The sequence below is a fragment of the Dacryopinax primogenitus genome, assembly GCF_000292625.1.
Source record: "Dacryopinax primogenitus strain DJM-731 SS1 chromosome Unknown DACRYscaffold_4, whole genome shotgun sequence".
Lineage (NCBI taxonomy): Eukaryota > Fungi > Basidiomycota > Dacrymycetes > Dacrymycetales > Dacrymycetaceae > Dacryopinax > Dacryopinax primogenitus.
Genome location: NW_024467201.1, coordinates 571,066 through 593,283, shown reverse-complemented (window position 1 = coordinate 593,283; position 22,218 = coordinate 571,066). Strand labels below are relative to the sequence as shown.

Genomic DNA, 22,218 nt, shown 5'->3' with positions numbered 1-22,218 from the left:
GTTCTTAGAGTTGTGCCGGCAAACGTCCGACGCTCAAATACCGTTAACATTCCTGAAGGACAATGTTGCTCCCACAGTCAGCACAGGCAATGCCGAAGAAGTTGCCAACTATCATGCGCTGATGAAATACATCTTGGAGCCGATTGATAGTACTGAGCTTGAATGTCCTCCATCGAGGTCACTCGTTTACAACACGAATGGTGCTCCAGATGAAGAGACGTTCAGACAACGCACGAAGGTGTTCGAAGCGTTGTCGGAGCTTGTGGAATCACGCATGAGAGAGCCACGTTGTGACTTGCTGGATTATCTCTTTTGATCGTCGTGATATGTCATACCCCCCGTGCTGCTTGACCACATCCTCAGATTAAGGTGCACTGTACATTATCCATGCCCATCAACTATGCTGGATTCGTTTCTAGGTTAATCGCATTCCCGAATTTGGCATAGAGGACAACTTTGAGCTCCTTCATTCCATTCTCGCTCTCGTCGACCTGACTCTGAAGCTTCGCGACCTCAGCGTCAATCGTTTTGTGTTCCTTCTCTAGTAGTTGCTGTGCATGTTGCAGCTTAATGTGCACAAATGTCTCGCCAATCTTGTACCTGGATGGATGTTAACACGGCCAGTGGTCGATGACTTGGAGAAACCTACAGGACAGGCTCGTCCTCGTCGACCAGTTCGAGCTCCATCGCGACATCATCCAGGTATTCCTTCTCCGTCTACCAATGGCTCAGACATGTGCTTAATCATTCGAACAAACGTTTGGGTACCCTTTTCTTCTTTAGTAACTCCTCAGCATCCTGAAACCTCTGGTTAAGTTTGGAGAACGTATTGATTCTTTGCTGATCCTCTGTGATATAGGTTGGAAAACGTGTTTCATTTGGGTTTTCTGACTGGCTGACCCCATGTGACCTCGGTGGATTCGTCCACCTCGTCCTCCTGATTGAGCTGTCCATGCCATGAGCTTGGACATCAATATCTTCAAGAGCATACTGACCAGACGCATTGTTAATTGAGTCAGTCGACGGCGCGTGATGAGTTAGTTTCTAGGTCACGAAAATGTTGAACGTGACAGGGGGAGAGGCACACGCATTTACGTACATGTGGGAATGCCGATTACCCGGGTCTCCTGATTGTTCTTGGTTGTCCCGCCACCCACGATGGGCTATCTTAATTCGCCGGTGCCGCGATCATCATCACAGCCGTGCCAAGCTGCAACGACTTCTATCTGGCCCACAATCATTCCATGATCCTGTGTTGCCTTGCTTAACAACCACCATGTCGTCTCAAGTCGTCCGCCGCACATCACAGCTACCTTGGAAGGCTATTGCCTTGACGCTCAAGATCTACGACCAGGCAAAGTCGTCGGTGTTCTGGAATGTATTTTGGAATTATGTACTCGTGAGGGCGTTCTGGACTCTCAGAGCAAAAGGATTTGCTGGCGTTGCAGATGACGCGAAAACATGGATTCTCGAGGTGCGCATTCACGGCAATCCCTTGCTTATAGCGATGGCTTTCTCACACTGTTACTCGTATAGCTCTTCACGAAAATCGCCTTTCGCATACCGCCAATCAAGAGAAAGATTGACAAAGAGATGGCAAAAGTTCGGGATGATATCGAAGCAAAGATCGCGCCTCGGGGACCTGGGATTGTTCGACATCTGGCGATACCGCTGGAGGGAAAGACACCAAAGTGGATCGAAGACGAGATGGAGCGTATGGACAAACAGGAGCGCGGTGATATATGGAAGGAGGGCAAGATGTCTGGCGGGATCTATCATGGGGGAGAGGAACTGAATGATCTCCTTGTCGCTGCGTTCAAGAAGTTTGTGGTCAGCAATCCCCTGCACCCGGATGTCTTCCCCAGTATGTCGAGCGAGGTTCCGTGCGCGTACTGTTCTTATATGCCGTTCAGCCATCAGGAGAATGGATGCAGAGATCGTTGCCATGTGTCTTCGCATGTAAGCATTCCGTGAATAATCGCTGGCACCCTCGCTCATGGTGTTGTCAGGTACAACAATCCGTCGGGTGCAGGCACCACCACGAGCGGTGGCACAGAATCAATCTTGATGTCTTGCAAGGCACATCGTGATTGGGGGCGGGCTGTGAAGGGTATCAAAGATCCCGAGATGTATATCGTTCTTATTGTTCCTGGCTTTCTTTGATAATGCTTCACAGCGTTGTCCCTGTCTCTGCACATGCTGCCTTCTACAAGGCCGCCGCTTATTTCAAGATGAAGGTGCAAATGATTCCCGTGGATCTTATAACGCGAAAGGTCGATATTGAGCGTGTGAGGAGAGCAATGTAAGCCGTTATGCGAATGCTGTTGGTTTAAGAACTGACCCCCGGCTCTAGCAACCCAAATACAGTGCTGGTCCGTTCAGAAGTTCCTAATTCATGGTCCGTCCTTATTGCTCTTCCAGATTGTCGGTTCGGCAGTCAACTTCCCTGATGGCTGTATGGATGACATCGGTGCTTTGGCGAAAATGGCGAAGAAACACAAGGTTGGCATGCATGTCGACTGCTGCCTTGGTTCTTTTATTATGCCTTTCCTGGAAAAGTAAGCGCAGAACAGGTGTGGAAGTCGAATGTTGACTGTATGATTAGGGCTGGTTATCCGGTCGATCCATTCGACTTCCGTCTGGAAGGCATCACTGCTATTTCTTGCGACACGCACAAGTATGGTTTTGCACCGAAGGTTAGCGAATCTCTGTGCTGGTGGTTGACAGCACGCTGAAGTACTTGATAGGGAACTTCTGTGATCATGTATCGCGATGCTGAGTTGAGGACATATCAGTATTTCAGCATGCCGAGCTGGCCCGGCGGGCTGTACGGAAGCCCATCTATGGCAGGTTCCCGGTGAGAATGCATACTTCATCAACAAGAGACTTGCGCTGATATCGTATGCAGTGGTGGTGCAGTTCTTGCTGGATGCTGGGCGGCGATGCAATATATGGGGCAAGAGTGCGCGTTCCCCAACCCGTTCAACACGGACCTCCTAACTCCACAATAGCGGTTATCTCAAGTCATGTAAGGAAATCGTCGGCTGTCGCAGGCAGATCGAACTCGCGATTCGGGACGATATCCCCGAGCTCGAAGTCCTGGGAGAGCCGTGCGGGCCGGTCGTCGCCTTCACGTCCGATATTATCAGCCCGATGGAAGTAGGTGACGCGATGGGGACGAGGGGTTGGCACCTCAATGCGCTGAACGGACCTCCCGCGGTGCACATCGCTTGCACAGTGAGTCGATATCCTGGCATCTGATTATCATCAAATGTGTTGATAATCAATTCCGCAGCGCCTCACGGTCCCGAATGTTGAGCAGTTCATCGCCGACTTGAAGGACGCTGTGGCCGAAGTGAAGGCGAACCCGTCGAAGAATAAGGGCACGATGGTAGCACTCTACGGTATGACCGCTGCGCTCTAACAGGTTGCCTATCGTTGACCTCCATTCAGGGCTGGGCCAGTCCACTGCCATCGGCCCGGCGCTCGTGACCCAAGTGGCGAACGCTTACCTCGATACGATGTACCTCGCGTGATTCGGGATGGAGGCCGGTGGACGGGCGGCGGATGGCGCGGAACGTTCGTGGTTTCATAGATTGCGATACAGTGGGGGACCTTGGTAAGGGACGTGGCGAGTGGACATAGGGCAACCAAAGTCAATTGTGGCAGGTTGTTCTGGACCTTAATTCCTCCGATTCCTTGCCACCTTCTCTGATCCACCTGTGATGAAGAGCCATTGTGTTGCTTCTTGTGTATTAATATTAATACATTGGATTGGATACCGGCCGAGAAGCCCGATTTGGAGTAAGATCCCTGGACGGGTCGAGATAAATCTCGACCCAAACAGAGTGCACCTACGGAATCTCACGTTCGTCCTGCATCTCACCCTGTCCGTATCCTGCGCCATCCCACAGCATGTGCAACTGTGTTCTATTTTCTGTCCCTGGAAGCCTGAGGATGTCCCTGAAAATACCAACAAGCTTCCCGCCGGGGCCGAGGACACGGGATAATTTCGGCTCGATCTGGCCAGGCCTCAACGAGCCAGCAAACAACGCCGAGGCTGGCTATCTTTTTCTTATGGCCTGATAATTTTGTAATCCCGGGCGTGTCGCCGATGGTCCGTCCGCGCGAAGATAGCGTCGTTAGCGGAAAAACAGACAAAACGGTCGCGCGTCGCGAAGTTTATTTTCGTTATCTTGATTGCTAAATTTAAAATCCTGTATGAGTGGATGACTGGGTTGTTTTAATTCGCAAGTTGCCATATCTTGCCGCGTATCTGATCGGACCGAGGGGCGACTGGATCGGGCAATGTAGCACTGATTGCGTCATGCATGCTGGGCTGAGATGGCCCGGCCACGGGCAGCTTACACCACAGCTTTGGGATAAACTTACATCCGGGCCAGGCCGCCACAGCCAGCAATTGAGTATTAGCGTAAGAGCAACAGAATAGATAAACCGGACTCTTGCTCGAAAAAGCTTGCCGGTGTGGGAGTTATGACCGAATGAGTTGCCGTTCCGGGAATGCCCGGATCGGCGGAATGGCCGGAAGTGAAGGGCCGGTAGGAGAATTTCCCCCTTTGGAAGTGACGGAAGCGGAACGGCAGAGCGGCGCGGTGGAGGCGCTCATGTACGGCGCGGGAAGGCTGGACACACCGGGCGCCTGGGGAGGCGGGGGGACCATACGGTGATGATAGTGCTGACTGCTGCTGTGAAGGCATCTCAAGCTCCGGCGATACAGGAACTACATAGTTCGGAAACACAGATAATAACAACGGGGCGGGGCGGTTAGTTTTACTTATCGCGACTCCGCAGGACCAATTGTATGGGAGGGAGGGAAGCGCAGAAGGGACGTGTGCAGTGGACCGGCCGATCGATGGCTGTTCACCTCCTCCGACCCGAGGGAATAACGTTAACAGGTAGGAAACTGACGCCCAGGGGAAGTGGGTGAAAGGTACTCCATCTGGTAGGAACAGTTTAGAGCCAACTCCTCTTCTTCCAATCCTCCTTTCTCGCCTCTTGCCTTCTCCTTTCTCCCTTCGCCTGTGAGTGTCCTTCGTAACACAACCCGGTCCAGGCCGGGCAGTCTCGCTCTCGGCTGAGGAGGGGGTGACATCACGTTCTCACGCAAGTGGCATCCATTGACCGCACCGGTTCGAAGAAAGGTACAATCAAAGGTGACAGAGCATCGCCTTTAACATTTAGCCCTTGACCAATTCGTCTCCGAAGCGGCCTCGGACATCCTTCACCTCATCTCTCGCCTGTGTTCGCCCTCCTGCTTCTTTCACACCCACCACCCTGCCAGCCATTTCTCTAGACGCTTTACCAGCGCACACACGCCAGCATTGGGACAAAGCAAACTATCCATACATCCTCCTATCAAGCCGGTCTGGCCCCCTGCCAGTGCCTTCTGTTGCTCTCCTCCGGCAATCCGCGCTGACAATCTTTCCAATCTATTCCCAAGCATTGGAAACCCACGCCACAGGTGTTCCTACTCCCTAACACACAGGAGGGAGAAAAAAAGAATAGAACGGTCTAGCTCCGGATCTGTATTGCGACCCTGGCCTTCTTCTCCTACACCGATTCACAACATAATCCAATTCAATCCCTCGCACCATGGCGGCGTTCGCCTCCCTCATCCACCATTCCCACCGTGACGGAGGACCGCACCACTCCCCAGAGCAGGTACGATTCTACGGACCGGGGATACACGACGACGTGCCCACACCAGCGTACACCCCCCCTTCGAGTGCTTCCTCCCAAGTGCTCCTACAATCGACGCCGTCCTCTGCGCACTACTCGACCCACTCACACAACTCGGACGAGATGCAGATCCTCCCCCGGTCGAACTCTGGGGAACATATAATCTCGTCCGGGACGCGGGAAGTCCAGTTCGCCGACCTCCCCCCACCCTCACGCAGCTCGACGAGTGACACGATGATTCCTATGCACAGCTCGATCGAAATCTCGATGCCACCGACATTGTTCATCCGCGGTGCTGGAGGAGACTTCGAGCCCTGTCTGTTGATGGTGCGTCCCTGTCTACGGTCTTTACCGCCCTCGTGGCCCATTTAAGGAATATGTGCTGATTCGCGACATGATCGCCCATCTAGGGTGAGGTTATCCTCAATCTGGCGGAAGCGACCAACATCCGGGAAATCACGGCCCACCTATCGGGAAAGGCAAAGATCCATTACAACGACAATGCCTCGTGCGTCAACTTCCTCTTCCTTCTTTTCCGTTGTTCCTGGTCAGGGACTGACTCATCCCTCCCGGTACCTTCGCCAGCACAAGCAGCCGCAGTCATTCGGACAGCGTATCCATCCTCGAGCACGAGTGGTCCTTCCTCCCCGGAGATCGCCGACACATGCATACAATCAAGGCTGGCCGGCACATTTTCCCGTTCCAGATGGAGTTTGAAGGGAATGCACCGGCCAGCTTGCGTACCATGGGAGGCAACGCGAGTATCTCGTACAAGATACGCGCAAACGCTATCAGAGGCGCGTTCGCCACCAACTTTACCGATGTCAAGTCCTTCAACGTGGTAAGAACGTTTACGAACGAGGCACTGGAGTATACGCAGACGCTCGAGCTGGAGAATACGTGGCCAGGGAAGGTTATGTACAGCATCGTGAGTTGAGGAACGGGTGTTGGGGGTGCATGAAGCTGATTTTCTGAAATTAGATGATCCCGCATCGCGCTCACGCCGCCGGAACCGAGGTGCCCGTATCGGTCAAGTTCACCCCGCTCACCAAGGGTGTGCAAGTCAAGACGATCACGACGGAGATCAAAGAGTACGCAACGCTGACGACAAAATCGGGCCCGGTATCTTCTACAAGAACGGTCACGACGGCGAAGCATGAATTCCAGGGTGGGCACGCAGTGGATATCACACCTCGTTCCATCCTCCCCAGGACGGCGACCGCTCCTATCCCTCTCCAGGCGGCCGCAGGTCCGAGAACATCCCGCTCCACTGCATCCCTCCCGGGCCTAGCACAGCAAGCTCTAGATGCAGCAGAAGCAGCGGCTTTCCCACCACCTTTCCCTGGACTGTCGATTCATCCTGCCCTTCCTGTCACCGAAACGCCACCGAACGGAATGGTTCTCACTGCCTCCCCCTCCCTAGAGAATACGCCAAACGGCATCAATGGAGCAAACGGAGTGAATGGGTACAGTGGAGTGAACGGCACGTATGGACACCAGGAGGAGAACATGGATCTGGGTGCCGGAGATGGGGAGATCGACACTACCTTCAAAGTGCTGATACCGGCTTGGGTGACGCCAACGCACTCGATCAAGCCGGTTCAGATCTCGCACAAGATTAAGGTATGTCATTTCCCTATTAGCAATGACAACTCGGTGCTCACACGGCATTAGTGGTGCTGTATGCTTTCAAACTTAGATGGACACACTTCTGAACTGCGCTGTGCTCTACCAATTCACGTTCTCTCATCCCTTTGTGCGGAAGAGGCCTGGAATGCAACCAGCAACACCCGCAATCTCCTCTTTGGAAATGCGGAGCAGGAGGAGCCAGTGATCGAGTTGCCCAGCTACCCGGAGCACATCCGCGACCGGATAGCGAACGCAGCCCTGGAATCAACGATTGTGGCTCCGATCTCCGCCTCAGCTTATACAAGCCCCGCAACATCACCCCGCCTGGGCCCGATGCCGTTGCCAGATGTAGGGCACGAGCCGGGTGTACGTTTCACCGAGTCGCATACGCCGTCTCGCAGTTCAATTGCGGAAGAGTCGTACTTTCCCACAGGAACCAGCTTTGCGGATAGCGAGCTGCTCTCGTCTCTAGGAACCGCCTTCAGCGGGTCGTCTGCTTCTTCATCACACACCGGCTCGCATGTCCACACACCTGTGGATTCTCGTAACTCGAGCCGGCCTAATTCTCGTCCTTCCAGCCGTGTGGGAAGTCGCGCCTCCAGCCCTGAACCACATGACCGAGGTCCGGGCCCATCGGATTCCACCACGACCCTCGGTTCAGACTCGACCACGCGGGGAGGCGGAGGACTATTCCACCTCCCAATATCAATCAAGCCGCTTACCTCATTCAACCCCAAGGGAAAGAGCAGGGCAACTACTCCACCCGACGGTAGCGCGCCCGGACCATCGCCAACGACAACACGGCGGCGGAATGCAGGGCGGGCCTCTACCTCCCGCGCACCGTCCCCTCCACCTCACCACCACCTCGACCCGCTCTCCCAGGTGCCTCATTACGATATCGCATCAAGGGGCTTCCTCGGCGGTGGCATCGTGCCCCTTACCGCTCAAATTGGACTGCCCAGTTACGATGAGGCAGAGCGACTTGAACGATCCAGGAGCGAGAATTCTCTAACCGACCTCGTCCGCCGGGTGGAGCATGCATCGCTCACTAACCGTTTGAATGCTATCGCTAACGGAGACTCGGGCGCCGATCGTCATCGCCATCACAGCAACACACTCGGCGCTCTACAGATGAACGCTCCTCGCGCTCTATAACCTCTACTGTACAACATTCTGAAACCCCAGCTCCGCCACATCTTTCAATGATCCATCTATCTCCTGTCTCAAACCGAACCTAATAGAGAGCCCCGTCGGCAAACTGTATATCAGCATACGTAAACTTACTACCCATCCATCTTCCTAGAGGGCGTCTTATCATCTATCGCTGTATCTCTCTTTTGCTGTGTAAACTGTATCTCAATGGGATATAAGGGAAATTGATTGTTTCAGTCTCATTATAATGGTGCATCGGGCTGGAGCGAGTCGTGAATGTGTGCCTAGTACACAGGTGCGATGCGATCATGATACACGTTTACAGTTGACCCCCATGTCCCCTCAGTCATCAGAAGTCAGCCCGTAGTCCTCGTGCAACTTGCGGACGGTTGTGTCTTTCATCGTGGCCATCTGGTCTGGGTTCAAACTCGGTTATGGTCAGAATCCCGAACAGCTCACTTTTCCTATCATAATCTTTCGTACAGTCAGCACTTCCTGGAACAGCTCATACCAGAAAATCATACTTGGGTAGCATCTTTTAGCTCGTTATACTGATGCAAAAGGGCTATATGCTCCTTAATGGCCGCGTCGGGATCCTTCCCGCTGGAGACGCGATTAGTGTTGAACGTCTCCGGGGGCAGAACAATAAATATATGCGCCTACCCAAGTTCGTTTTCTAGCTCAGCGATTTCCTCACGTATCCCCTCCTCCTCCTCTTTCGTTAATTCTTTGGATGATGAAGGCATTCTTAATGTGTTTTGCTTGTAGCGAGCCGTTGACTTTCAAGTGGTGGAACGGAGCGAAGCGCGTCGCGTCACAAACGGGTCCGAGAACGCTCTTAAATACAGCAACAAGTTACAGGGAAGACATACACTATTGATTACCCTTCACATTGTAGAACAGGTAGCAGGAAAGAAACAGTATGTACAAACAGCCTGCTGTGAACTCACATGAAAGGACAAAAATGAGTGAAGAGAGAAACAGCCCATGGATCCCGGAAAAGGTCTTCGTCTTTCCACCGGTCCGCGTTCAGACAACTCATTGAATTTTGATGACACCAGTTAAATGCAGAATTGCAGAACAACAACGATTATGCCGCTGCAGGCTCAGGCTCGACCACGGGTGCGACGTCAGGCGCCTGCGGCGCGTCATTCGCCCTCGTCTCAGCAGGCTCGTCCTGGGTAGGGGCTTCCGAGTTCGGCGCTCCATTCGCATCTTTCATCTCAACGTCCTCGGTCTTCGCTGGTTCCTCCAAAGTCTCAAGGCCATTGACTTTAGGGACAGCACCGGACAGCTGATCTTGCCAGCGGCTAACGAGAGCTGCCGCGCGGTCTTTGAAATGAAACTCGTCGTCTCTGGGAACTTCGGTTAGGCCAGCGATCTTGCGCATCACCTTGCCGATTTTGGAAAACTGAAAACTGAATCAGCGAGTGAAGAATATCAGAACGTTCCAATCATACCTGCAGATATTCGATGGTGTATCCTTGATACTCTTCGACTGCCTTCAGCTGTTGATCCGCACTCGGCATATCCTGATCTCATCGTCAGCTGCCAAGTGCTTCATCGGATGCAAAACTAACGGCAGGGGTGGGTCCGATCTTGCCTAGAAAGGCTTTTTGCAGCTTATGACGCCAATCCTTGACCTTCATTGCCTCTGGATCATGCGAAAGGGCGTCTGCAAAGTAAGTTAGCAACCGATGACTCTTCAAAACCCAGGATCAACGTACGATCTTCGCCCTCATCTTCACCATCAGCGCCTTTCGGAGGCTTCGCGGCCTTGACTGCCTTCTCTGGTGCCGTGTGCGACGGCTCCACCTTGGATTCATCCGCAGCACCATCATCCTCTGACTCGACAGTATCAGCAGACTTTTTTGACTGTCAAGCGCGGTCAGAAAAAGGTGGGTCAACGATACGGCTATGGCCACTGACATCACTCTTCCTGCGCTTGCTCAATTGTTCGAGCTTAGCCTTCTTAGCTTTCTTATCCGCCGCAGCCGATTCACGCTTGCGCTTCTTGCTGGCGACGGGAGCTTCCTCGGGCTCTTCCTCCTCCTCATCTTCATCAAGCTGATCCTCCTGTATAGCAGCTTCATTTTCAGCAGCTTCTTCGCTGCTCTTCTTATAGTTCTCTTCCCATTCAGTCGGGTCCAGCGCGACGCGATATCCCTCCATGAGGTCTGAGCTCTTGCGATGAGGTTCATTGATAAACGCCTCAATCTCATGTTTCTGTAATTTGGAAAGGTCTTTAGGGAACAGCCATGCACTGACATGGGGAATTAATAAAATCTGGGATGGTTTGGTGTGACACACGTCACGTACAATTCGGCAGTGGGGTAGAACCGGACAAGGTAGAAGGTTGCCTTCTTCACTTGGGGCATCTCCTTCTTCACCGCCGTACTTGCCTCATCGTGGCTTAAGATCTGAAATAGGACGATAAATGCGTCAAAAACGCGTCTCAAAAGCGGCCACAAGAGGAAGAGACGCGCACCTTTCCGGGCCATGCCGGATATCCTTTGATCTTGCCCAGGACAATGTCACCTTCAGCGTACTTTACAGACTCGCCCATTCCCTTCGTAGAGTTCTTTTTCTCTTTAGACATGGTGAACTAAGGAGGGGTGGTAGTGGAAGGTGAGCGAGTGTGTATACAAACGGCGTGAGAGATGTGAAATCGAGCACGGGATCAAAGAGTCCGCCACCTTTCGGGAAGTCACCCTTGACTGGCTCGCGCGTGACCGGCCCTATTCAACTTACCAGCGCACAGACCACGGGTGCATTTTGAAACTCCGAACACCGCCACCGCCCTCCCTCGCACCTCTTCCCCTCTCATATAAAAGCCCCTCCCCTCCTTACTCTCCCACCACCATCGCCCGGCCTCCCCTCGGTTTGGGTCGAAATGTCCAATAGAATTGTGGTGAGCACGGTACATGCGTGCTCTGTAACGTATCTGTAATGGTCCTGCCTAGCCCGCAACTTATCGTAACATCATTGATGAGGTCATTGCCTCTATCAAGACCGATTTCGAGGACGCTGGCGTGGAGAACGATGTGATCCAGGAACTCCAGAATGTATGCTTGTGTAACTGGCTTAGACCTCAGAGAAGTGTCTGATGTCATATTTGGATTGTGCTTAGCGGTGGGAGATGAAGGTAGTTGCCTCGCGTGTCGCTCAATTTGAGCCGGCGCCGCCTTCACCACCACAACGTCTTCCACCGTTGCCGCCTCCCCCACCTCCCGGTTATATTAAAACAGAACCGAACGATAATTTTGCTCTGTACGGCGCTTCTTCCAATATACCCAATCGACCTCCTGGTGCCCAACAACCAAGACTTCCATACCCCGCAACAAATGGGAACGGAGCTTTAGTAAGCACCGTGCCACTCGGCCTGTGATGTTGTTCTGATAACATGTTCGCGCAGGTTACTCCTAATGGGAATCATCCTTCACAGCACTCAGATGATTCGGATTCTGATGAGGCCACCGCACACCACCCGACGCCGCAGAAGCCAACAGCAAAACCTCCCAAACCGCCGAAGGCAAAGCCTTTGCCGACGAATGACGAAGAGATTGGCTCCGATCTAGATGACTCTGACGACGAAGAACTTGGTGAAGAAGAGGAGGGGGATGACGGTGGTAGAGACAGTGTTCTGTGCACATATGATAAGGTGCGATATTCCCCATGTGCCGGGCGATACCGAGTCACCTCTGATGCAGGTCCAACGCGTCAAAAATAAATGGAAATGTGTTCTGAAGGACGGGATTATGCATATCAACGGGAAAGACTACCTCTTTTCCAAGTGCACAGGGTCCGTACCGATAATTCTTATCTGTCCCGAGTGATATTCATTGACTATTGCAGGGAGTTCGACTGGTAGAGACGGCAGGACGGGCGTCCGCCTTCACGTCGTCATCCTATGCTATTCTTCATATTTTCCCTTTTCTCTGACGGCGCGTGTGTTCATGTCTTACCCCACTTATATCGACGGTCATACACTATCACACTGTACACACCTTGTACGAACACAATGAACAGATGAATTTCCTGTTCCAGACATGCACGCGCCCATGGTCAATGTCCGCGGTTCCCATAACCCGACATTGCATATTTCCTATCTCCGCGGTCTCGAACAAAAAGATTATCCAATCATACATCAGTGGGAAGGCCTCCACTAAAGGAAACCCGCGGACTGGTCAGTCGGAAGCAACTCGCGGAGTCTATTTCAGCCAGGTGACTTAATCGCTGGCCTCGTGCGCGACCGTTCCACGAGTGTTCTGTCCGCGGTTTCTGTTCATCCCCCTTCTCCTCGACCTTCCTCTCTTCTCATCGTCCGTCAACGGCAGAGATGTTTGCCAGCGTCCTTCGCACCCAACTTCGTCGCCCCCTCGTGGGCGCCGCTGGCCGTATGCCAGCGGTCGCCCCTGTTACTCGTAACGTGATCCGTGCGCGGGGGTATGCTACCGAAGCTGGTGGCAGCAGCAACACGCTCTTGTGGGTGCTCGGAGCCGCCGCCGCCGCCGGAGGTGGGTACTGGTACTACGCTGCTGGCTCCACCGACGTTATGAAGAAGGAGGCCGAGAGTGCCGTCAAGTCTGCAAGCCAGGCTGTCAAGGCTGCGACCAAGTTCACCCCCACCAAGGATGACTACCAGAAGGTGTACAACGACATTGCCGAGCTCCTTGACGATAACGACTACGATGGTGAGTGGGTATAGTTCCATATATGGAAAGTTATTCATTGACGTTGCAGATGGCTCTTACGGACCTGTTCTTGTTCGTCTTGCCTGGCACTCCTCGGGCACTTACGATAAGAATGACAACACTGGCGGCAGGTGAGCCCGACGCGTTATGAGAGTTTAAAGTATTTCTCACCATTCGTATAGCAACTACGCGACCATGCGTTTCCCCTCTGAAGCTGGTCATGGCGCGAATGCCGGTCTCGAAGTCGCTCGTACCAAAATTGAGGAAATCAAGCAGAAGTATCCTTGGATGTCCTACGGCGATCTCTGGACTCTCGGCGGTGTTTGCGCTGTTCAGGAAATGCAAGGCCCAAAGATTCCCTGGAGGCCTGGCCGTATCGACGGCTTTGCGAAGGATGCTACTCCCGACGGTCGCCTTCCCGACGCCTCCAAGGCGGCTGATCATCTCCGGAACGTAAGCAGAGAGTCCATTTCGTGCGTTATCCCAGTGCTCACATAGCATTGTAGATCTTCTACCGCATGGGTTTTGACGACCAGGCTATCGTTGCTCTGTCCGGTGCCCACGCCCTCGGCCGCTGCCACCGTAACCGGTGAGGATCTCTTCTTAATGTTCTCGTTTGACTCTTTGGGCTGATGAGTATCGTCAGATCTGGGTTCGATGGTCCCTGGACCTTCTCGCCTACTACTTTCACCAACGACTACTTCACTCTCTTGATGAACGAGAGGTGGACTTGGCGCAAGTGGGATGGACCTAAGCAGCTCCAGGACAAGACGAAGACCCTTATGATGCTTCCGTATGCGTCGTCACGTGGCTGAGAGTCACCCCAGACTGACCCATCATACACAGTTCGGACTTTGCTCTCGTACAAGACAGGGAGTTCAAGAAATGGGTCAAGGTGTACGCTGGCGACAACGACAAGTTCTTCTCCGAGTGCGTGACTCTGACTACATGAGCGCTTTGACCCGACTGACAGGAATTTTCACAAGCTTCTCCAAATACTTCTCCGAGCTCCTGGAACTCGGTGTTCCCCGTGCTCAGTTTGTTGCAAGCGAGCCTTGGATTATGAAGACGATCGATGAACAGAGTTCGTAAACAACGCGGTGTAACGGCCGATCGGTATGAAACAATGCCTGCGATGTTCTTCCCAAACGTGGGGCCGGCGCCTGCTAATTCATGCGCGCACCAGTCTGTGCATATTTACTCTACCATATTCGTCTTTTGAATTTAGAAATTGCATTCCCAGTTGTTCCGGACGCTCGAAGTTGTTCGGAAGTGCCTACCCGTATTCTGCTCTTGATCGGTTGGTCCTGATGGGAATTGAAATTACGTTGGTTCTTAAAGATGTGGACGATTCACACGAGCGAGGCTATATCGGATCTCACGAGATCGCACACGCGCGGCCGGGGAAGTGGTCAGCCGTGGTGCTTGTAGATGGAAATAAATGGACCGGTTGATAAGTCGACGACACAAGATGAAGAAGAACAATGAATGTACCCGGTTCAGGGGTTGAAAAACATATTGTTAACATTGAGCGGAAGTAGTAGAGTGTCGTGGTTGGTATTATTCTAATAAATGTTAGCCGATATTTCCGTAGCAATTGACGTGCGGATAACGGCATCATCCCTGCTCTGTGTAACGTCCCTTCCCCCCCCCCCATCCGCTTGGCCGTACCGCTCATCCCTTTCACGGTCGACGACGCTGACTACAGATCAACTACACCTGTCGGTACCGCTCTTTTCGCCTCCCGACCAATTTCCTGCCTTTCCTACTTTGTTTATCGTCCATCGTGCCACGAGTCTCGTTCTGCACAGTCTGACTCAGCAACCTTCAAATCTCCAACGCACCAAATCGCACCCGGCGTATCAGCACGACCCTTTATCTCTCAGTACTTCTCAATGGCTCATCGCCTTGTCCCCGCCCAATTCACTCGTCACCTCCTTGCACGTACCGCCCCACGTTTAGGAACATCGCTTTCGTCCTCCCGCCCAATTCATACTTCCCAATTTCTCAATCGGGACCTTGACGACCGTGCCGGGGACCCTCTTTTCCGCCCTTCCCCTCCTCCGTTACCCGCCGCTGAGCAACGTGAATTTGAGGAGCTCGTCCGCCGTGCCGCTACCGGTCAATCGGGATCTACGATGGGACAGCCTGAGGACGGCAGCTTGCACCCAGATTACCGACCGAAACCCCAAAACGACTTCGAGGGTGACGTAAATCCGAAGACAGGTGAAATCGGGGGTCCCAAGACAGAACCGACTAGGCACAACGACTGGAGTTATGGCGGCCGCGCTACCGACTTCTGATCACGCTCCGTTCCTTTACCGTACGTCCCCACAGTTTCGGTAATAAATAGTTGAATTCAGTTCTGCAGTATTCTACAACACATTACGTGTCAGCTCGCGAAGCGCCCCCTGAGTCGTCTCCGAATTACTATCAGTGGATATGTGGCAATGCTGGGGAATAAATACAAGTGCCGAAAGGAAGCGTGAGCAGTGCGAAAGGCTTGGGGAGAGATTCTACAATGTGAGCAGCGCTCCTGATCTCATCAAACGGGCAATGCAATGACCTCGTTTAAGGACCAGTAGCGTTGCATGTTTGCAGGATGAAGTTCCCGTCTATGTCAAGGCGATGTCAGAACGTATCCGACAATTGGGTCACGAAATCAACCCACAGTTCATCGGCAAACAGCGCATAGAGTGTACTTCTGAATGAATCGATACACTGCCTCAGCTCTCCGCCATTGTATGATGCTGGGTTCGCCGTCGTCTTTGCAATAATACTTTCAATGCCGTCAACGCCTAATTCACCCCCCTGTTAGAAGTCGCGCATTTAGGACGTAAACGGATCGGCGTACCTCTGCGCACTACGCCGTGTGCACCTGAAAGCCGCTGGCCGGGCGTAAATGCCGGCATCCGCTGCGCCAGCATTGGGTAGATATGCCGCTGTGCAGGTGATGAGTAAACGATTGCATGGGTTCGCCGATTGCAAAGCCTACCGCTTCAGTGTTGATATGGGTCTCTAATTCTGTTTCAGGCATCAGTTGGTCAATTGCATAGCACGCATACTGAGAGACTAACGTCGCTTGAAGTCCGCGACTTCGCTGATGAAGGTCTGAAGGGACATGCCTCGACGTTGGAACGTGCCGTCCGCGAGCTAGACGCGCTTTTAGTTATCCGTTTCGACGGTGACCAACAATGCCAACGAACATCATAGGTCGCATCAACTAAGGAAATCAGAAAGCATCAGCAATCAACCCCGCGAGAAGACGGAAAGGGTGGGGCTCACGCTGTGCGGCAAGAAATCCGTGGAAAGTGGCTAACTTGTCAGAGACCTGGAGGAACCGCAACCTCATCTGAGCAGGAGGAAGGCAGAACGAGGAGAGGCACTAACACGAGCCCAGCGCGAGTCGCTCATATTCATATTGACGCAGTGTACAGAGTGCAGGTCGTTCGAGTTACAAGAATGGGGTTACAGGGATCGAGTGTTTCGATGTTGCCTAGATGAATATCCAAGGGATAGGACCGTCGTCGCAGTGCACAGTTGTCTAGAGAAGGAGCTTGCAGCGAGGACATGTAGGAGGCTTTATAGGCCGCAGGTGCCCACGGCAATTCAGTCCCTCGTCAGGTCAATCCGGTTATACGAGAGAATAGCGATGGTGAAAGAAGAACCGAGTGAATAGGCCCGAGGCAGCGCGCAAGATATCTCGGGGGCGGAGATGGAGATGAAACCCCTGCCACGGACCAGCAGGTCGGTCAGCTGAAGTGAGAGGAGTGGGCTGAGGATAGGAAAGGCACTAGCAGAAGCAAGCAGTTAAGGCTGAGCGAGATGCCCTGACCGAAGCTGGCGGTGTGATGCTATATAAGATGTGCACCGAATCAAGCCGAGGGGTTGGCAAGACGGCGGAGCGAGGCGAAGACTTGGGGTAGCACGATGAGGGCGGGAGGGGAAAGAAAATGGCAGACAACACAAAGCAATACAACATTCCCATTCCTAGTAGGGTGAGCGTGTGCATGTGTTCGTGAGGGTAAAGCACAGCCCGGCGGACCGTCATTCAATCATGCGTCAGGTAAGACCAGTAAGGACAAGACCCACGAGCCGGGCAAGTCTCTACTTGACACGGAAGATGGGTCGGGATGTGGAATGGGAGGTCAGTGAGCGTTTCACGAGCGGAATCTATGCAAAGATAATACACCGGTGTTAGATCATGTTATGAAAAATATTGCATGCCTGGTTCTGGTTTGCGGAGTTGGTGGTCCGCATTTGGAGGGCAAACATGTGCTGAAAATTTTCATCTTCCATTGTCAACCCTTAGCAGGAGAGAGGGAAGTGTGTGTACAACATCAGACATCGACATGTATGAGTCTACGCCATTTGCGCAACGGATGGTTCACGGACCCAAACGTAAGAGATTAAGGGGCGTATTAATTGTGTGTGTTTTCAAGATTCGGGCATGCATGTAAGCGCAACCAGGGGTTGAGATTTCGCTCTCAAACTGCCAACTTCAAATGGTTCGGTCCGTTATCCGCTCGGAATCGGAGCAGATAGCGATGGCTCATTTTCCGTCCCAAATTACTATTTCATGACTAGACGGAACCTGTATGTCAATCAAGACTTGCTGTGTCAAGAGCACGTACATTGAGATGATGGTCGACAGCGATGTCGCACTAGGAAAAGATATTCCGGAAGACCCCAATAGATGACAAAGCTTTCCCAGTAATCAATATCGTTTTTGAATTTCCGTTTCGCAAACGCGCAGCACCGTTGCCATCACCCGCCACTGCGATTCAAATTCTTCACCAATTAGCAACATCTCAACTTATTAATAATTTATTACTGCTCCTATTTACTTTTCCCTGTCATATCCTATCTGGGCAGTTGGCTCTCAAAACCGATGGCAACGGCAACTCCGGCAGCTCCGCTAACCTCCGCATTTTCAAACGATGGGGCGGACATTATTCACCAACATGTTTCTGTCGCTTCGCAGATCTTCGATGACACGCCAACACGGTCCGCCGGCGCGTTGGACCAAGCGTATGAAATCGACCGAACTGTCGATCATATCATCTCCCGGGACTACCATACCGTGAGTTCCGCCTTCCTTCTCACTTCAAACCGTGGATTGATCATCTATCCCACTACCGAGAAAAGATTGCCCTGCAATTTCCTGATGAACTTCTGCACAATTCAGTCTTAGTGCATCGACTCTTGCGAACAAGACTCCCAGACCGTGAACTTTATGTATTGGCTGACACCTCTTACGGAAGGTAACCATACTGTCGGGCCCCACGTTCCTTGGCACATTGGACTGAATTTCAATCCCTGGTTCTTTTAGCTGCTGCGTAGATGAAGTCGCGGCACAGCATGTGAATGCTGATGTCGTTGTTCATTACGGACATGCATGTCTCAGCCCGTGAGCACCGCTTCCGGCACCTTGGTGTGACTCTTAGTTCGCACTTTACACACCATTCAGGACTGCTCGGCTTCCGGTCATCTACGTCTTTGGAAAGCGGAATATTGACATCGACCATTGCGTGCATAGCCTGCTAGTCAGCGCCGGATCCTCATTCGACAACAACCCATCACGATCGATCATAGTGCGGTACGATGTTAGTTATGCATACTCGATCGGTGCGCTGCCTTCGATTCCTCGGTGCTCCGTGCAATAATCGGTGCTGTAGATGCCATCGTCCAGGCCTTAAGGGGTCAGCTCGATCCCTCGCATCGCCTTTTAGTCCCTTCTGTTCGACGTTTCCATACGAGCGGACCCGGGGATGATTCTTGTATGTTTTTGAGCCTACTTCTCCCACGACCGAAAAGCTGACAAAACAGACGCCACAACTCCATTTCATGACGGTGAAGATGCTGTGAACCCCGTTGTATTCTACGTCGGCAGGGAAAGCCTTTCTCTGACGAACTTGATTGTCACGCATGCGGCATGTCAAGTAAGGTGGTCTTTGATGAGAATTGTATTTGACACTGATCACGGGACGCAAAAGGTATACAATTATGACCCTGAGGTTATGTCGGCCTCCGTGGCGTCCGCTCGGACGAACAAGATTCTCATGCGACGATATGCACTAGTGCAACGAGCGCGTGACGCTGACGTCTTTGGCATCATCGTCGGCACATTGGCTGTCGGTATGTCTGATATGCTGTTATTCGGTTGAAGGCGTCTTGATAATCGAGACAGCATCCTACTTGCCGTTGATGACTCATCTTCGCAAGTTGCTTGCCAAATCCGAGAAGAAAAGCTATACGATCAGTGTAGGAAAACTCAATCCCGCCAAATTAGCAAACTTCGCGGAAATTGAATGTTTTGTTCTCGTCGCATGTCCTGAGAATAGCTTGATCGACTCAAAGGTCAGGCATCCGTAATCTGTGGAGCGTCATCGTGACCATTGCTGTACAGAATTTCTTTAGGCCGATAATTACACCTTACGAATTAGAAATTGCTCTCAATTCAGAGCCAAGCTGGTCAAACCGATATCTGCTGGACTTCCAACAAGTTCTCAGTGAGGCGTCCCAGAGACCTGGTGCAATTTATTTCCTATATTTGTCCATATGTGGCTGATTGATTGTCTGATGGAAGATCCGCCTGACACGCAGAAGTTGAAGGACGAGGAAGATGAAGATGAAGATGAAGATGAAGAACCTATGTTTTCTCTCACTACCGGCAAATTCCGCAAGGCGAAGAAATTCTCGGTTGGCCACCCCGGTTAGCGATTAATTCCCCGCCTTGAAAATATCTGATCCGCATAACCAAGATCCATCCCTGGATGATCAACCGGGCGCCCTGCAGCTTCGTAGTCGGTCCGACGCGTTACAGGGGTACATCCCAGATGCGGGGGGTGGGTGTCTTCCGTCCTAAGCGCTCGCAGGGAAACACTGACGTCAGATAGGACAATTCCTGGCAGAACGTACTTTCCGAGGCCTCGATCGTCGCTTAGGTCAAGACGCGCCGGGTTTGCTGGAGGAAGGTCGATCTGGCATAGCCAAAGGTTACGAAGACGGTCATCGTGCATAGACCATCATCAGTGGGACACATGACGACTCAGTGGTGTATCCTGAGTCTTATTAAGGCAAAAGATATGTTCACGACGGATTTACTAATAAATCCGGGCAAATGAAACTTATCACACCCGAGTTCCCTTAGGTTGTAGGGGGCCTCCAGCACGCTTGTCTGCCGTGCGGGTGAAAATAGGAATCTTGACAGGTGGCAACCAGGGGCATGACCAGGTGCATGACGATCCTTTCAATATCATCCTCAAAGGGTCTGCATCCACACACCGCTGTCGTAACACGGATCGGGGCTGAAGACAATTATCTGAGTGGCGATGCAGAAGAGCTAACAAGGAACCTCCACACCGTTGTATTCGAAAATAATATTACCCCATGGTGCGGAATGGGTGGTAGGATTTCCACCAAAAGCAACCACTCGGACGGATCCGGAGTTCGAGGAGGCAAGGTACTACTTAGGCGTCGCACATGCCGTTTCTTCCTCTCGGCAGTCTGTCCTGCTGCGCGAAAACAACCAGTCCACGCTGTCGAGTCGGACGCGGATTCAGTTTCCATGCGACACATATAGCCAACAAAGAAATTCATGCCGAAGAGGAGGCGCGATGATACACACAGTAGTGAAACAAGAATCAGCGACTGCTTCAACAATATGCTAACGTGTGATACATGAGCGATCCCACCTCACCAATTACAGCGCTCTTCGTGCGAGTTTCTGACGAGCCTCCTCTCCAACCTTGATAGCGCGGGCCATGGACAGCCGTGGACCTTTGATAGCATTATTCGCTGCCGCGCTTGCCGGGGGTCCCGCTGTCGTTGTCGGCGCCTGCTGCTCCTTGTCTGTCATGGGTGGTTTCGGCTCCCCGGCGGCATTTGCAGCCGCCAGGGCAAGCATGCCCCTCTTTGCCTGCGAGAGCGGCCCGGTAGACATGCGCGACTTCGTTGAAAGTTTCTTCAAAAATGGACTGGGGAGGTTCTCCTCGTCATCCATGTCGTACACTGGTGGTGGAGGCAAAGTCTCCGGATTCCATATCGGTATGGCCGTGGGAGCGGTGTTCGCATGGGTGGGTAAGGGCGGCCGGACGATTGCGGACGTGGTGGTCATCCGACGGGCCATTTTCTTCGCCGCTGAAACGGATGGCGAGTCCATGCCCCCGGCCGTACAGTAAGCAATTTTCGCAAGTTGATCCTCCAGGACATGGGTGCCAGGGAGACAGGCTTCGCCGTTGGGCGTTTCGAGAGCGCTAGAGGCGGAGCCTGATGATGGTGTCTTTTTCTTTGTAGGGGAGAGATCGGTCAGACTCTTGGATGCAGCACGATTAGATCCAATAGGCGTATTCTTGCCAGAACCAGGGATGTGGTTCCCATGAGGCTGTGCGTGCCTGGATGGCGTCTCTCCGTCGCCGGCGTTAAATCGTCTGGCAACTGCGGAAGGGATTGCCATGATATTTCTGGAGCAATGGTCAGCGCATATGAGCGGAGTGATGATCCCACAGCTCACCCGGGCAATTCTTCCAGCGCGCGCTTGCCCAGACTTCTTCTGGAGAACCTACTCGTCTTCACCGCAGACTCTGGAACCACAGGGGGTTGGGACGGATGGGCCGCTTGCAGCGCTTGCCATCGCGCTTCGTACTCTATACGGAGTGCGGATTCGACCTTCTCGCGTTCTTCACCACGGATGACCTCACCCATCTGACGCAGTACTTCTTCTCTCCCAATGGCGATGACCATTTCCTGTGCGCGTAACTCGACAGCTTGCGAGACAGCATCCTCGAAGCCCGTCTGTGCCTTGACGATGACATCCTGGAAGTCCCGTCTGTCCTTCTCGAGCGCGTCCTGCTCTCGCTGCTGGACATCACGCCACACTTTGACCTCTTCCTGGAACCGGGTAGCAGTCTCCTGATACGCCCGGACCTCAACATGGAATTGGCTTTGTAATGCTTGGAGCTGTTCTCGTTCGGACACGAGGCGAGCATTCTGCTCATGCAGGTTCGCAAGCTCCGCAGTCATTTCCGCTTCCTTAGCCGCC

The 22,218-nt window shown here is 52.7% G+C and overlaps 10 protein-coding genes across 10 annotated transcripts; 6 read left to right on the top strand and 4 right to left on the bottom strand.

Annotated features, from left to right (window-relative positions):
• Positions 1-347: 347 nt before the first annotated feature.
• Positions 348-1,071, bottom strand: DACRYDRAFT_63798 (Prefoldin subunit 4). The gene is made up of 5 exons (XM_040775739.1): positions 996-1,071; positions 901-946; positions 769-848; positions 650-717; positions 348-600 (listed from the first exon to the last, which is right to left on the bottom strand). The coding sequence occupies exons 1-5, from the start codon at positions 1,002-1,004 to the stop codon at positions 399-401; spliced, it is 405 nt and encodes a 134-aa protein (XP_040631053.1). The 5' UTR covers positions 1,005-1,071; the 3' UTR covers positions 348-398.
• Positions 1,072-1,182: 111 nt separating this feature from the next.
• DACRYDRAFT_20784 (PLP-dependent transferase) lies at positions 1,183-3,785 on the top strand. The gene is made up of 13 exons (XM_040772082.1): positions 1,183-1,474; positions 1,537-1,864; positions 1,914-1,959; positions 2,010-2,129; positions 2,177-2,302; positions 2,354-2,372; positions 2,422-2,558; positions 2,606-2,696; positions 2,748-2,857; positions 2,909-2,962; positions 3,012-3,237; positions 3,296-3,404; positions 3,454-3,785. Exons 1-13 carry the CDS (start codon positions 1,277-1,279, stop codon positions 3,534-3,536), a joined length of 1,647 nt encoding a protein of 548 aa, XP_040631052.1. The 5' UTR covers positions 1,183-1,276; the 3' UTR covers positions 3,537-3,785.
• Positions 3,786-5,795: 2,010 nt separating this feature from the next.
• On the top strand, positions 5,796-8,646 carry DACRYDRAFT_20783 (uncharacterized protein). Its single transcript, XM_040772081.1, has 5 exons — positions 5,796-6,027; positions 6,111-6,208; positions 6,286-6,628; positions 6,682-7,323; positions 7,375-8,646. Exons 1-5 carry the CDS (start codon positions 5,935-5,937, stop codon positions 8,482-8,484), a joined length of 2,286 nt encoding a protein of 761 aa, XP_040631051.1. The 5' UTR covers positions 5,796-5,934; the 3' UTR covers positions 8,485-8,646.
• Positions 8,647-8,823: 177 nt separating this feature from the next.
• On the bottom strand, positions 8,824-9,227 carry DACRYDRAFT_105225 (uncharacterized protein; the record flags this gene model as incomplete). The annotated part of the gene is made up of 4 exons (XM_040768058.1): positions 8,824-8,892; positions 8,941-8,955; positions 9,006-9,084; positions 9,145-9,227. The coding sequence occupies 4 exons, from the start codon at positions 9,225-9,227 to the stop codon at positions 8,824-8,826; spliced, it is 246 nt and encodes an 81-aa protein (XP_040631050.1).
• A 91-nt stretch (positions 9,228-9,318) lies between these two features.
• DACRYDRAFT_20782 (Tudor/PWWP/MBT) lies at positions 9,319-11,118 on the bottom strand. Its single transcript, XM_040772080.1, has 7 exons — positions 10,970-11,118; positions 10,801-10,901; positions 10,411-10,744; positions 10,209-10,356; positions 10,062-10,156; positions 9,942-10,013; positions 9,319-9,892 (listed from the first exon to the last, which is right to left on the bottom strand). Exons 1-7 carry the CDS (start codon positions 11,078-11,080, stop codon positions 9,572-9,574), a joined length of 1,182 nt encoding a protein of 393 aa, XP_040631049.1. The 5' UTR covers positions 11,081-11,118; the 3' UTR covers positions 9,319-9,571.
• A 241-nt stretch (positions 11,119-11,359) lies between these two features.
• DACRYDRAFT_20780 (uncharacterized protein) lies at positions 11,360-12,485 on the top strand. The gene is made up of 6 exons (XM_040772079.1): positions 11,360-11,392; positions 11,445-11,546; positions 11,612-11,842; positions 11,897-12,142; positions 12,192-12,283; positions 12,337-12,485. Exons 1-6 carry the CDS (start codon positions 11,375-11,377, stop codon positions 12,350-12,352), a joined length of 705 nt encoding a protein of 234 aa, XP_040631048.1. The 5' UTR covers positions 11,360-11,374; the 3' UTR covers positions 12,353-12,485.
• A 258-nt stretch (positions 12,486-12,743) lies between these two features.
• On the top strand, positions 12,744-14,534 carry CCP1 (cytochrome c peroxidase). The gene is made up of 7 exons (XM_040772078.1): positions 12,744-13,175; positions 13,225-13,306; positions 13,358-13,628; positions 13,682-13,764; positions 13,822-13,968; positions 14,022-14,105; positions 14,162-14,534. Exons 1-7 carry the CDS (start codon positions 12,821-12,823, stop codon positions 14,265-14,267), a joined length of 1,128 nt encoding a protein of 375 aa, XP_040631047.1. The 5' UTR covers positions 12,744-12,820; the 3' UTR covers positions 14,268-14,534.
• A 495-nt stretch (positions 14,535-15,029) lies between these two features.
• On the bottom strand, positions 15,030-17,128 carry DACRYDRAFT_20773 (uncharacterized protein). The gene is made up of 9 exons (XM_040772077.1): positions 16,566-17,128; positions 16,461-16,506; positions 16,382-16,398; positions 16,253-16,328; positions 16,171-16,199; positions 16,030-16,117; positions 15,847-15,973; positions 15,547-15,790; positions 15,030-15,498 (listed from the first exon to the last, which is right to left on the bottom strand). Exons 1-8 carry the CDS (start codon positions 16,593-16,595, stop codon positions 15,721-15,723), a joined length of 483 nt encoding a protein of 160 aa, XP_040631046.1. The 5' UTR covers positions 16,596-17,128; the 3' UTR covers positions 15,030-15,498; positions 15,547-15,720.
• Positions 17,129-18,063: 935 nt separating this feature from the next.
• Positions 18,064-20,305, top strand: DACRYDRAFT_20772 (diphthamide biosynthesis protein; the record flags this gene model as incomplete). The annotated part of the gene is made up of 12 exons (XM_040772076.1): positions 18,064-18,258; positions 18,324-18,439; positions 18,508-18,585; positions 18,646-18,803; positions 18,854-18,955; positions 19,005-19,117; positions 19,172-19,313; positions 19,366-19,535; positions 19,585-19,708; positions 19,765-19,890; positions 19,940-20,023; positions 20,075-20,305. 12 exons carry the CDS (start codon positions 18,067-18,069, stop codon positions 20,197-20,199), a joined length of 1,530 nt encoding a protein of 509 aa, XP_040631045.1. The 3' UTR covers positions 20,200-20,305.
• A 573-nt stretch (positions 20,306-20,878) lies between these two features.
• Positions 20,879-21,378, top strand: DACRYDRAFT_20771 (uncharacterized protein). Its single transcript, XM_040772075.1, has one exon. It carries the CDS (start codon positions 20,942-20,944, stop codon positions 21,356-21,358), a length of 417 nt encoding a protein of 138 aa, XP_040631044.1. The 5' UTR covers positions 20,879-20,941; the 3' UTR covers positions 21,359-21,378.
• Positions 21,379-22,218: the final 840 nt, after the last annotated feature.